This window comes from Rutidosis leptorrhynchoides, chromosome 6, assembly GCF_046630445.1.
Source record: "Rutidosis leptorrhynchoides isolate AG116_Rl617_1_P2 chromosome 6, CSIRO_AGI_Rlap_v1, whole genome shotgun sequence".
Taxonomy (NCBI): domain Eukaryota; kingdom Viridiplantae; phylum Streptophyta; class Magnoliopsida; order Asterales; family Asteraceae; genus Rutidosis; species Rutidosis leptorrhynchoides.
The window spans coordinates 435842771-435857173 of NC_092338.1; the positions used below are offsets into that span (position 1 = coordinate 435842771).

Consider the following 14403-nt stretch of genomic DNA (forward strand, 5'->3'; position numbering starts at 1 on the left):
TAAAATTTTGAGACTCAATCTAACAGACTTTGTTTAGCGTGTTAAAATAATAAATCGTATAGAGAATTGGTTTAAATAAGTCAAAAAATTTCGGGTCATCACAAAAGGGAAAAACAAAGGTAGAAGAAAAGGGGATAAAAGGCTTATAAGGCTGGAAATATGATGCGAATAGACGAAAATGCCCCTCACGTGATAAGCACATGATATGTTTTAACGGAAAAATAAACGTCTGTGAGACTCAGTGATTAAAATTGTAATTTTCTGAAACCACAATGACTAAACTTGCAAAAAAAAAACCATAGTGACTAAAGTTGTAATATTTGACAAACCACAGTGACCAAACGTGTAATTAAGTCTTTATCGTTTTTAATAAATTAGTCAATGTTTACATTAAATATTCACACCAAACAAGTCGTAAAAATTATTAGAAGCGGCCCCTACCCACTTGTAGAGGTAGTATACACGTTATGAAGATACATACCATGGAATAGATGTAAAAACTAGGCTCTAAAAATATTAAAGTTCTTAAAATACCTTTAAACATACATTGTACACACATATTGTTTTTTTGAAACAATATATGAAGCTATATCTACTTTCAGTAGGAAAAAAGGGAAAAGGTATTTGATTTTGTGCATAACATCACTTTTGTTGTGTAAGAGTATTCCCATCGGTCCGTCTATAGACCCGTCTTTGAGCTAGCCGTTCAACGGCTCCAATATTAGCAAACCGTCATCACTCCGTCGTCATTGACCCGTGCTTCACTTTTTCATTGGATGAAAATTTGGAAGACGGATGATATGTATTAAATTGTTATACATTTTGCCTCATTACTTGTACCCGTAAATAATTAATTAATTTAGTGGGTGTGAGGAAGTGTGTGATGGGTACGTCATGGATGTTAGCGTTTAGTCTTTGGTATGTCATGGGATGAAGGAGGATAGAAAGTGCTGATGTGGCGCTGATGTGTCAGGCATTTTATCGATGACGGAGTGTCATGGATAAGAATGCTAGGTTAAACAAATAAGATTTTCCATGTTTAAAATATCCAAGAGTACGCTTATTTTTAGTCAAATGTATGCGACTTAACCGGGATATCGTTTTCGACCCGTCAACTCAATATTGTTGCGAGATTTAAAAGTGAGACATCTTGTGAGATCCCCAAATCGTCAAAACAACAAAGCAGTTTCTTTCAACATGAGATGAAATGACAGAAGAAAAACAATCTTTATGAAAACTAACGTACAATCGTATCATGGCTGCCTAGCTTTGCAAGAGGTGACATAAAGTGCTTCTACATAGTTTATTCTTCAGTTGTGCAAAAAGATGGTTTCCATAATTCAAACTACAAAGGATTAACCTAATGTTTGCAGAAAAAAAAAAGCTCTTCCAAATGAGTTAAACCAACTGTGGCAGCCATTGGAGCGATTCACCAGCAGACATTGGAACTATACTTCCAGATGCATATGAGTAAGATTCTGGAACCTTCCATGTCTTCTTTTGCAATGTGATTTTTCTTGTGTTTCTTGGAAGCCCGTAAAAGTCTGGTCCATTAAAACTTGTAAACGCCTCAAGTTTGTCGAGTGCACCCGCCTAGAATAAAAGTAACGGTTAAAAGACGAAAAATATGTCATCATAAAGTTCCATCGAAAATAAGAGCCGCACATCTTTTTTCATTTGTTGTTATTGACAAAATAGGGAGGACCCTTCTGTCCTAAACCGGTACCATTAAAGACTTGTAAAGATAACACGGATTAAATAGTAACGGACACACGGGAACTTAGAAACTTCACATGAAAAAAAGGAAAGACCGACCCTCTGGCTGCCCCACACCGACCGGTCCCACGGCCAACATGTGAGAGGAAAATCGCGTAACCCATGCTTAAAGGGACATGGGGCAGGGATTGAACTCATGAACTCCAGGGGCGGATGTAGTTTAGTCCCAGTGGTTGCACAGGATACCACTGAAATACGCGATGTAGTGGAAATTTTTTTGGGTTTTTAACTAGTGACATCAGTGGATAGTGTAAATTTTTTTTGAGTGATACCATTGAAATAAGACATCTAGTAGAAATGTTTTTGGGATTTTAACCAATGACTACCAATCCTAATCCTAGATACGCCACTGAATTGACCTACGCTTTATGCTGCATGTCCCCCAACCACTAAACTACCATCGCGGGGACGAAATTTTACATGAAAGAGATAGCTATTCACGAGTGAGCTAAACGTAGCCTGAATGGACCCATCAGTCAAATGGCCAACTCTACTAAACACTCGTGGATCATGGCAAATATTTATATGTATACATAAAGCGTTGAATTCAACATGAATAGGCAATCGAAGTATACCTCTTCGAAAACCTTAGCATATACAGAGAGTGCGACAGGAGCATTGAATATGCCAGCACATCCACACACACTTTCTTTCCGTTGCCTCTCATGCGGGGCGCTATCTGTTCCTAAGAAAAATCTTTTGTTCCCACTTGTGACGGCAGCAACAATAGCCTGTCCTACAGTAAAAAGTAAATGGGTGTAAAAATGAATACATACACATGAGATGTGGCAGTTTCAACCCATTATGATTGGGCCAACTTATGTTGTGTTTTATACAAAGGTTAAAGATACATACTATGGGTCTCCCTCTTAAGTAATGGAAGGCAATAATTGTGTGGCTGCAATCCTCCTTGAAAGAGTGAGTTTCTGTTTAGAAGAAGATGTTGTGGGGTGACCGTTGCAGCAACAGAACCTTAATGAGAGTTTCATATTAGACATAAATTAAATGAAATTATGGACAAAAAAAGAGGAAGCAAATTAAATTAAATACAGTATTAATTAGAGATGACGGCTCTAAGGGCAGGTTGAGTAACCAGTTAAAAAATTCAGAATTCTATAAATGCTTGGTTGTCAAGTATGATTAGAAACTTCAGCTGTTTCATAAAAATTTAATAAATTGAATTGATGAGGTTTTATGCATTAGAAGTACACTTCATGTGACTTTCAGCCGGTTTCTTTATAATTATTTTCTTTATTTACCAATTAGGGATATAAATTTCATGCCCTGAATTGATGCACTCATAAAAGTAAATGAGTTACCTTCATCACAAGACTTGACAAAGTTAACAGCGTCCATAGTCGTAACATGCTCCATCACAACTTTAAGTTTAGGAAACTTCTGTATTAAAGGTTTCAGAACAGTATCAATAAAAACCTTTTCACGATCAAATATGTCAATTGCAGGATCAGTAACCTCTCCATGGACCTATATATTAGACTCAACTACATTAGAACATATCTAACTGTAGTTTAGCTGACATTAAAAGGGATACGTAACATCATATGCCATCTAAAACGGGGATATATCTTACTGGGAAAATTAGCAACAGAAAATATATTTCAGTAAATGGGTAAAAACAAAACTCACTAAAGATATAGAAAAATGAAAATACCAGAAGAGGCATATTTTGATTAACCATTTCTTCAAGCGCAGGTACACATTTCCCAAACAGATCTGTAACACCATCTTGAGAATTTGTAGTAGCACCAGCAGGGTACAATTTCACACCATAAACAACTCCACTCTCTCCTGTAAATAACCTTATAATTATAATTAGACAATTAACAACAGTTGTCTTTTTTTAATACCTATGTAATTAACCTTGTAAAAGTGTAAGAGACCTTGACGTTTTGGATGCAACTACAGTTTCATAAATGTGAGCTAAAACTCTATACTACACAAGTATGCAAACATAGAATAGTGATTAAGAGACCACCAATATGTTAGGTTTTAAGTTGAAAAGTTATAAACTATAAGCTCTTATGATACATGTGTCAAAATACAAATGCAAAGTAAGTGACACCAAGATGCATTAACAGATAACCAGAAAGAGGATTGAAAAGTTAAGATGATCAGAAAATAGGATTCAATAAGACTCACTTGCTAATTTGATTTCATGTGGAGTGGTTTTATCTGTCAGATAAAGTGTCATTAAAGGTGTGAAGTCAGTATTTTGTGGCAGTACTTTCAGGATGGATTCACGATATTCGACTGCAGCAGCGGTAGTTGTGATTGGTGGTCTCAGGTTCGGCATAATTATTGCCCTTCCAAATTGCTTTGCACTGTATGGGTAATTGTAGAAAAGAAAAAAATTATTAATATTAAGCACACAAGTAATTTAACTTTGTGTACAATACGGAAATAAGGTAATCAAAGTACTTCAATAACTAGGGAACTATCAAGTTGAAATTAAAATTGTATAAAAAGATAAAATAAAATAAAAAAATAACCTGTGCGAGACCACGGCTTCAAGAAGTTCACCATCACGAAGATGAAGATGCCAATCATCTGGTTGAGCAATAGAAAGTTCCATCCTCACTCCGTGGACTTTAAATTGTTTGAAAATTCTTTGATTTGAATTATATAATCTCGAGGGCTATCAAAAAGAAGAGTAGCAGACCTTAAAAAGTACCAAGTTCCTTTTTAATTTTCAACTATTTATCATCAATTCAATTATGTAATTTACAGATGATCAAACTGTTTGGTGTATGACAAATTTTGACTATCTAAGAAGTTAATAAATATCAAAAACGATATTCTTGTTAAAGAAGAAATGCAGCCTGTGAAATCAGGGTTAACTTGTCCCGACTTTAGTTTAACAGGATGCTTAATTAGATACTTTTGCTTAACCCTAAATCATCTGCATATTCTATTACTCAGAAGCAGAATCAGTGTACCCAAACATTAAGCAGACACTTAGTTTCACAATGCAAATACAAAAACACCACCTATGACAGTGAGATATCATGATTTGTGTGCAAAACTCTTATTAATCAGATTTTAAATTTGAAGTGATATTCATACATCAGTATTACGATGTTTGGATTGTTTAGGTAATTATTAATTAGTGATATGATATTCATACATTTAGGTAACTAGAAGCACTAATAGAATTCAATGGCTGCTTACGTTGCTAGGAAGAGCCCAAGTTTTTATCATTCCAACTGCCACAAAACTTCGCGAGCAAATCGTTTGTCTGTTTACATAGAACAAATACGTAATTATGACTGGATAAATCTTAATCAAGAAACAAGCCATGATGAAGGGCAAAAAATTTGTAGGTCGATACTCATGAGCCTACTAAATCAAGACTGTATAGGTACAAATCTTAGATGACTATTATTAATTACAATATCAAGCTGCGCAGATAGAAAAATGGGATGGAAATGTGATCATGGGTCTTAGTTTTATCGATAAAGCTCATTCAATCCTTGTATTCATAATATGTTTCCGTGTTTTAAGCAGCTAGACAAGCAGATACTGAGCTCAGAAAACAATATTCAAGTCAAAATAAGTCAGACTTAAAAACTTACCGATGAAAGTAGTGACACAAAATAATTAGCTAACACGTTCAATCAGTTTCTGGACTTCCATTAAAATAATTAGGGGCCTAAACATGTCTTATGCTTCTATTGTTTGACACATAACCCATACATCATACATGTGTATCAAACAGTTTATTCAACACATAATGGATAAGTGTAAATAGAATCGCAGACTTGATAAAACTTGGGGGGAAAAGGGGCATAGGCATTTTATCAAACATATGGTGTGCATGCTGTCAATCAATTATAGCAGTTCCATTCATTCATCATATATAACAACAGAATCATAACCCATTATTAGATCATCCTCTAAAGAAACAAAATAAAATCAAAAAGTTGAAATCTTGTGACCTGAACACGACGCCCTGAAGTAGACTGAGAAAAATAAAAGACTAAGAAAACGTGAAATAAGCTTACAGTTTAAGTTGAGGTTCGCTTATGACTTTCGGATGTGATTGAGGAGCTGTTTGTTTTATAACTTTGGTAATGACTAATGAGTTTTGACTTTTGAGTAGTGAACGATACCGATGTCTGTTTTGTAAATCTAATTTGGGATGTGAATGTTACACCCGAAGTACTCCATTTTCTGTACTTTTAATTCATCTACGTGTAATTACTAATTACCTGTTATATCTTTAATCTTTAATTATACTTAAAAATAGTGCGTGAGGATCATATGTCATTTCTCAAGTACCTACCAAGTTTCTAGTTATAATGACAAAAAACATTTCTAATACGGATTAATGAAAAAGTTCTTATTAAATAAAAATCTCCGTTTGGTTGCAATAGCTTATAGTTTTTTGAAGAAGGGAACAGTTAAAAGCTACTAGAACTAACGTTTAGTTTTTAGCTTCTAGTTTTTTTTATCATTTTACTATTTAATTTAATAGTTTCAGCTACTATGTCAAACAACTAAATACATATAAAAGCTACCAGCTAAAAGCTACCATCTAACAGCTAAAAGCTACCAGATAACAGCTAGTTTTGCCAAACATACCCTAATTGTTCAGAAAACACAATATAGAGAAAAACCCATAAAAAGAAACCTCAATTAACTGCTTATAAGGCATAATTTGAAGATGACTCTCACTGACTTCAAACCATAACGTTCTCATCTCACTGACATCGACCCATAACGTTCTCATCACATGAACCGCATACCTCATGATAACCTACTCTGTTATCGCAAATGCTATTTCTAATACAGACTAATATTCTCAATCATAACATAATCCAAGTTAATGTCACGACTCGAATAACTCATTAATATTAAAATCTAACACTCGATCGGTCTTAATTTTATTTTTCACATAGAAAAAAACCACACAAGTTAAAAAAATATAATTATCATATTGTATTTTTTTGTTTACTTTATAATTTTTCACTTAAGTAATAAAGAACTTTGTCTTTTATTTGACAACGTTTATTATAAGACCATTTCTAACCGTGACTCTGATGTCACTGGCAGTTAGTGCACTTTTTTTTGTCAAAAAGTGTAATCTGCATCAGACATGACAATGTCAGGTTCTGACATTTTTTAACCGTTGTGTCAGTTTTTTTGTCAAATATTTGGTAGAGTGATGTGATAACAATCTAACTAGAAATTTGGCAGAAAAAATAATTTAAATATTAAATATAAAAAATCGCTCGAATCTGATTGATTGAAGTCAAAACTCACGCTCAAACACACTCAGTCTAAATACCAATTAACGCTTCATTTGTGTCAAAACTAACGTTGTGTTAAATTCCATTAGTTTTCGTCAGCTTTACCATGTAGGATGACGAATGGGAACTGACAAACAGTTAGGAATGGTCTAAATGTCAACAATGGATTAATTTAACACAAGAAATATTTACACTTTGTTCTTGAGTTTAATTTTGGAGAGTAAGAAAGGTAAAGGAAGAGAAAAAAAGAATGATGTTGTCAAGTTTTATTTTATAAAGAAAAAGAAAATGAAGAGAAAATTTAGTTAATTTTTTCAAACTTTCTTTTCAAATAAAAAAAAAATCATTTATTGTTTCGATCCTCTTCTTTTTTATTCCTTAAAACTAAAAAGAATTATTATTATTATATTTTTTTACATTAAAAAGCCCCAATAGAAAACCCAAAAAAATTGGGGTCGGAAGAAAAACCCTAACTATATAAATTGAAACAGAGTTTTGCATGTACAACACAGAGGGGTAGCGTTTTGAGTAGGTAGCCGGGGAAAAAAAAGGAACGCTTGAAGTAGCAATCGATGGAGGATAGAGAATTGAAGAGATAGATTCCATAGATGTTTGTAGAATACCAAGCAAAACCCTGATGAATTTCACGCATTGAAATTCAAGTGATGTTTATAGTTTTCAATCTGAAAATACATCTCTATCTCTGTTTCCTATTCTATTTCGATTGCTGATCGCTTTTCTACTTATTTTCCTCTCCTCAAATTGTTCCTCTCTGGACCTTGTGATGATTAATTGCTGAAGGTTCATCTTACACATAAATCTAATTAATTATTGTTTTCGTTTGTTTATAATTATTCTTTTTATTTACAGTCCTTGTCTTCATTTGTATTTAAATTAGGGTTTTGTTGTTGTGGTTTCTGCTCTTACGGCCTTTGAGAGAAAGAGTTCCTTTTGGTGTGATGAAGTTGGTTTCTTTTTTATTCTGATATGAAATTTAGTTATTTAGTTTATTAGTTATAAGTTATGTGATATAAAGGCAATAACTTTATGTAGTTTAACATACATTTAAATTAGATTGTATCTTCTTAAAGAATCATAAATAACCATTAATTATGATCACATTGCCCTTGTATACTATATATCTTTCACATCAAAGATTTCAAATGTTGCGAAAATTTCTATTGATTTGTTAATTAAAGCCAATGTATCACATCACGATTTCCAGTATATTTTATGTTTCTTTATCTTTGTATTTGTACTCTTTTTTTATTCCTAATACATGACAGGGTGTAATGACTTTCCATGTTGTGTTCGATAATGAACCTGAAGTTGGACGTGTATAAAATAGGGTAGAAGGACTGGAGGAGTATACATCTGGCCGTTTTGACAACTCCGATTGGTAGCCAACAGGTAATGTATCTTTTTTGTTCTCGAAAAGTTGCCTATGTATGTCAGTATGTTCATCGCTTTTCAACGTATTTCCAATAAATTAGCATATTTACACTTCCATCGTGTTGACTTGCAGTGGACGAGATGGAGAATTTGGGTAAGAAGACGGTTATATGATATCCAATTCATACTAATTGCAGTCTCATATGAGGCATGTCATTTAACCTTTATTTGTTAGAACTCAAAATCTACATCAGTAGTATCATGCCCATAATATCCTGTATGCATGTCATCTAACCTGTCATGCTAACGACACCTACCTAATCATTCAATAGCTAAATGAAGTATAAAATGAGCAAGGAGTCGGTCATCTTGTTGATTGGATAACGTATAACACATTGTCTTGTATGTACTTCTAACTTTCTTTCATTTTGATTGCTTAATAGGTGAAGGTTTTAGAACTTATCTATATAATTTCGAATGTACAGAGGATACTCGCGCTCGTAAGTGCATGGATAATATGCCTAAAGGTGGAAGAATCACGGATTCAGGATGTTGTGGAAGATTTTTTTATAATTGTAGGAATTGACGTGATACTAGAATCATTTAACCTTGTGTATTATTGTTTTGAATGATAAAAAAAAAAAAGTTACTTCTAAATAATATGAACGTATAATTATTTATCGATAAAGATAAAGAAACGAGTTTTTGTGCTTTGATTCATCTTTGAATAATTTTCCTTTATATATGCTTCTCAACTCCTCCTATACATTTGATTCTTAGAAATCATATCATATACGCGATATGAGTATATCTATAATAAATGAATGTACATGAGTATGTCCTCGTCTCGGTTTGGTTTATTTGGTGTTTTTGGTTTCGTCCAGTCCCGACAGAAAATCATAAATTTGGAAAACTCTAGACTGAGGACCGGATCGAAAAAGTTCGGTTCGGTTGAATTGATTCGGTTCCTCGTTATCAATTCGGTTACTCGTATTTTCCAGTGATATGCATACTCACCAAGCTGGATGGATCGGAGTAGGATCACTGTTTCTGAATATTCAAACAGAGGCAACACAAATTGTGAAGCAGCAAATCAAAGGAGGGTCAATTCAAGTTAACTTGACTATATGAGCTCTGCTGACATAAGAAACACAATACGTCAAGGTCACTACTAACTACTGCAAATATAATATCCAAATCCAAGCTTTGCACTTATATATTTAAACAAGACACAATGAAGCTAAAGACTGCAAGTATTGCAATATTTGGGATATAACTTATTTCACAACAAATTGGCAGCATTAAGTACAAATTGAATCAGCATGAGATAATGCAAAGTGGATAACTTGACTTCATATGACATATGTTGTTACTCATACAGCATCATACATATCACACCAAGTTATATAATATCACTAATAAGCTCATTAAATGATAGTATGATCTAGGTATCTAAACAACTAGGAAGAACCCATTGAAATTCTTTGCTTAGCTAATGCCTGCTTTAGTTGTTTTATTAACAGAGGATTAGAGCACATGTAGTCCTGGAATGTTGTCTTTAAGTTTACTAACATCTTTAAATACCCCTCTTCGTGATCGTGGTTAAGCAGATCCAAGAAAAGCTTTTTCCATAATTCCACTTTGTGGTATCTGTAAACATAAAGTACAAATAATCACACAATTTGGTTATAATATGACATGTACTGATAACTGATAATATACGTTGAGTTTATTTGGTTAATCAATGTGGAAAACAAGATAAAGCCTGATTACAATTCAATAAAATGATCAGCTTTAATAAATACCGTTTAAATGGCGATTTAGGTTGATATAAATAGCTGCCATCAGGAGATGCTTTCTTCTCGATCTCCATGTTATACGAATTGTGAAGCATCAAATGAACAATAACACAGAGGCCATAAGTATCAACCTAGCAAAAAGTCAAACAAGAGTCCACTCAAACTGAGTTAATGTAACTATATATAAGCCTGCATAACATAACACAATCATACCTGATATGTCCATGGCTTATTCTCTTGCATTTGCACACAACGGAAGCCAGATGTTCTACAATCTCCATTAAACTTTGTCTTATTGGGAAATAGTTGCAGGTCTATTCCTCTACCCCAGTCAACAAGACAAAGTCCCTGCAACAGAGCACACATGAAACTGTTAAAACTGTATGTAAATGATAAAAAGAACTGTTGCTAAACTGCTAAATGTGACTGTAACCTGTTCACGCCAAAAGCCAGTACGGGTCTGAAAACTATCTTCCGTTAGATCGCCGCTGCCAAAATATATAGCCCTTATAATTATGGTTAACTCTAACGAGCTTAAGATATTTTGAACCAAGGATACATGATGTAATCTTGTAAAACAACTATTTCAAAACTGGTTTTACCTTGCATAGCGCATCAAGAGATTATCAGGCTTAAAGTCGCCATGAATAATGCCATTACGATGCAAACTTTCGAGCATCGAGAGCATCTCAGTTGTGTAATAAATACACAACAGTTCATCCATGGAGGCGCCAGTACAAACATTGGTATTTATAGCATCCTGAGCAAATTCATTCATGAGTATATAATAAAATAGCATCACTAAAGTAATACATAATCTCCTAAACTTACTAGAAGTGTTCCATGGCCCAAAAATTCTGAAACAAGAATGCTGTAATCAGTATACAGATGCAACCTATGAGCATATCCAAAGGGCGATCTCTGGGGAATAATAATTGAACATAAGAAGCAATTACAGGCTAGTTAATAAATAGTAGAGGTCACAATTTCAACCATTTACTAACGAATAAATTTACATCAGTTAACATTTAACACCCTCCACGTGTAGCCTGGACAAAGAAAAACCTCCTCCGTTTTACCCTCTTAACAGATAAGTAAGCTAAAAACAAATAGATTAGCTTAAAAGAAAAAGGGTCAAATAAGCCTTGAAATGTAAAAGTTGCCTATAAATTGTTTTAAAGCAGAAAATTTCTTATGTCATCTTACTAATAATAAATATAAATATAAAACAACTGGACAGAGGGTTACAGGTAAACTAGACCAGACCCTTTTCGATTGTGCCAACACGTTACCCATTACCCAACTTGCCCAATTTGACACCTCTAATAAAGAATATGAGAAGAACAGGAGTGTGTACTTCAGTTTCCGGGATCCTTTGATCAAGTTGGCGATACATGTAGTATTCCCATGGGAACGGCGGCTTTTGTATCTGCAAGAGTCTTACACGTTAAATATTGTTCCTTAACTATATTAGAAAAATCTAGTTATGGAACACAAAGATTACTAGATTTTTGACCACCTTTAAAGCAACAACTTCGTCTGCATTACTGCTGATACACGCCTTGTATACTTGTGCAAAACCACCCTTACCGGCACATCCCTTGATCTGATACTTCTCTCCACCTGTAAGTCGAGAAAAGTACAGAGCCGAATTAATAGTAGATCATTATTCCCTGATGAATGACAAATTACTGGAATCTGAATGTGTTTGATCATCCAGATAATATGTGGTAGGCTGGGATTTTAATGGATGTCATGCATCAGTTCAGGTGAATGCAAACACACAAACTGATAAATGACAGAGCTAAGTTTTGCAAAGCAGGATGCGACAACATAGCACCAAAGAAACTAAAAAAGATGAGCGATAGTAACGTTACCTATCTCGATAGTAACCTTGTTCCTAACTAACTTCTGCAAGGATGATAACGCCACCTTCCCGGAATAACTCCTATTACTTGCATAGTATCCCTGAAAATGTTACATATGGTGCATATATAAGCAGATAAGCTTTACTTCTAACATCAGAGAATAATGATGAGGGTTTCTTACTTCGTATTTTGACATTTTAGCATTCATCTTTTGCAATAGGTCTTTGATAATAGAGATTGACCACGGATTCAAACAGTCATTCTCAACTGTGGATCCTACATCCATCTACAAAATATGTTTGCCAAAAATTAGTGGTCGCACAATTAAACAGATAAAAACCAGTTGAACTAATACGTTATTATGATATTTATCTACAAAGTATAATCAGATAAGAATGTTATAAGAGTCTGCTTCAATGGATGTTTTAATCGTGAACTAATACCCACGGCCCAGGTGAACACATAACTCTTGAGGCTTAACTACTTCATGTTTTACCATATTCTTTAAATAGACAACTCACTTTGGACACCCAATCTCATTTCAAAGATACCTTGAGTGCCGAACACACATCTACTATTCGCTGCATTCTCTCAAGAAAAAGTGTGTGTGCCTTCTTCAACCTCCCTATTGGTTCAGCATTCCTATAAAATAACTTAACTCAGTATCAATCAGCAATAACAGCCAATATATGATAAAGTGCTGATCATATACTCATTAAACACCAAATGATAAGCATATAAAGACATGATTTAATAAGGGACCTTGAAATGCCTAATTGATAAATAGAATTAGCCTCTCTCATCATCCCCTTTGCTTCCAAAAACATCGCATACAACTCATACAACATTGATGTATCCAAGCATATTTTTAGCCGTTCAATTTCTCTGAAAACCGCCTTGTGGTTGGGACTAAAATCAATCTACAAACAAGAATTCATTCAACCAATTCATCTACACTTTTTAAAAAAACCAACACTAAACCTTACAAAAGAAGCAGCAGGTAAAGAGATTGAACAGGATACATACGTATATAAGCCAAATATGGAGAAATCGGATATCATTTTGATAGATTGGATCATACTTGAAAGTTTCGATGCAGCGATGAACAAGCTCGTATACATCTTCAGCCTCCGTTTCAGATGAATGGAACTTGTCTAACGCTGATTTAATCGACCTATTAGGGCAAATTTAAAAGGCGTTTGAGCTAAATCATTTATAGTTAACTTGATTTCCATAAATCATATGATTCGAGTGTTTTGTAAAGAAAGTTAGTTAGGGTACATAAATTAGGGCTTGGTTGCAACATAACATAACTGAAGTTGTTCGTCAAATAGCAATAAGTTAAATATATATTATATATTTATATTTATATATAATTATATAAATCACTGAATGTAAGTTACCAGAGATGTGGTAGCAGAGGGTCGTCGGTGGTAGTGGTGGCCGGAGCGGACGGAATGACGGTCATTGATCGATTAATTCGTTCGCCGGAGATATGAGTCAGCTTAAGATTTGAAAAAGGAGCGCGGAAACGATTATATTTTCAGATTTGAATCCTCTTATATTTTTCAAAGTGTTTTTTAGGGACAAATAAACTGAGTGCCTCTGATATTAGAGAGAATATCATATATACCCTTGTTAAACAAATAAATAACATTTTTACCCAACTAAATTACTTATTATCATATATACCCATCTTACTTAAACTTATAAATATCTCAAATTTACCTATTTTCTTACTTTAATTATTTAATTTTAAATTTACCTATTTTCTTTATTTAATTATTTAATTTTAATTATAATCAGTAAACATAAGCCTATATTTTACTCTGTATCCTACTCAAAACAAGATTTAACGTTTCTACAAATCTAGTTTTCTTTACCAATTTCATTAGAAACAAATACTCCGTGCTGTACTAAACCCAGATTTCTTCATCACATCATAGTATAGACGGAGTACTAATTTCTTTCATTGTCTTCAAACTGAATCATCAAATAATCAAACCAAATCATATAAATATTTGGAAATAGAAAAATCACACTCAACCATCAATTACAGTCAACACCTATGATTTACAATCTGTTACTCACACTTTTAATAATCAAATTCAAACTATGAATATTAAATAATAAGAAATTACGCCTTCAAGTAGATGATTTCTCCATCTTGATAAACACGGCACATGAATGGTGAATCTCTTACCCAATTAATGTAATTTTGTTATTGTATTCATTCATGTTACTAAGCACACGTACCATACTTGTGAGTATATTGGGGTCCATTATAAATCATCTTAG

General features: G+C 33.7%; 2 protein-coding genes across 3 annotated transcripts; both read right to left on the reverse strand.

The window, feature by feature from the left end:
• Positions 1-1175: 1175 nt before the first annotated feature.
• On the reverse strand, positions 1176-5888 carry LOC139852862 (dihydroorotase, mitochondrial). Of its 2 annotated transcripts, XM_071842199.1 has the most exons (9): positions 5799-5888; positions 4966-5032; positions 4287-4432; positions 3937-4118; positions 3449-3585; positions 3096-3261; positions 2632-2748; positions 2352-2512; positions 1176-1593 (listed from the first exon to the last, which is right to left on the reverse strand). In XM_071842199.1, the coding sequence occupies exons 2-9, from the start codon at positions 4993-4995 to the stop codon at positions 1399-1401; spliced, it is 1134 nt and encodes a 377-aa protein (XP_071698300.1). In that variant the 5' UTR covers positions 4996-5032; positions 5799-5888; the 3' UTR covers positions 1176-1398. The 2 variants fall into 2 exon arrangements, with proteins under 2 accessions (XP_071698300.1, XP_071698301.1); XM_071842200.1 differs by lacking the exon at positions 5799-5888 and having other exon boundaries at positions 4287-4456; positions 4966-4999.
• Positions 5889-9836: 3948 nt separating this feature from the next.
• On the reverse strand, positions 9837-13635 carry LOC139855863 (mitotic checkpoint serine/threonine-protein kinase BUB1). The gene is made up of 14 exons (XM_071845106.1): positions 13509-13635; positions 13132-13279; positions 12868-13025; positions 12657-12747; positions 12287-12391; positions 12115-12205; positions 11757-11860; positions 11595-11666; positions 11069-11158; positions 10840-10997; positions 10671-10725; positions 10451-10585; positions 10244-10368; positions 9837-10088 (listed from the first exon to the last, which is right to left on the reverse strand). Exons 1-14 carry the CDS (start codon positions 13571-13573, stop codon positions 9899-9901), a joined length of 1587 nt encoding a protein of 528 aa, XP_071701207.1. The 5' UTR covers positions 13574-13635; the 3' UTR covers positions 9837-9898.
• Between the last annotated feature and the right edge of the window lie 768 nt (positions 13636-14403).

Bases quoted from the DNA above. Each gene is read 5' to 3' on its own strand.
- LOC139852862 (XM_071842199.1), bottom strand. From the start codon at position 4,995: ATGATAAAAACTTGGGCTCTTCCTAGCAAC. The intron at 4,119-4,286 runs GTTATTTTTTTA...TTACCCATACAG, and splicing joins GAAGCCGTGGTCTCGCACAG to TGCAAAGCAATTTGGAAGGG. The intron at 3,586-3,936 runs GTGAGTCTTATT...GGTTATTTACAG, and splicing joins ACATGAAATCAAATTAGCAA to GAGAGAGTGGAGTTGTTTAT.
- LOC139855863 (XM_071845106.1), bottom strand. From the start codon at position 13,573: ATGACCGTCATTCCGTCCGCTCCGGCCACCACTACCACCGACGACCCT. The intron at 13,280-13,508 runs GTAACTTACATT...TTGCCCTAATAG, and splicing joins CCTCTGCTACCACATCTCTG to GTCGATTAAATCAGCGTTAG. The intron at 12,748-12,867 runs GTCCCTTATTAA...GTTATTTTATAG, and splicing joins TATCAATTAGGCATTTCAAG to GAATGCTGAACCAATAGGGA.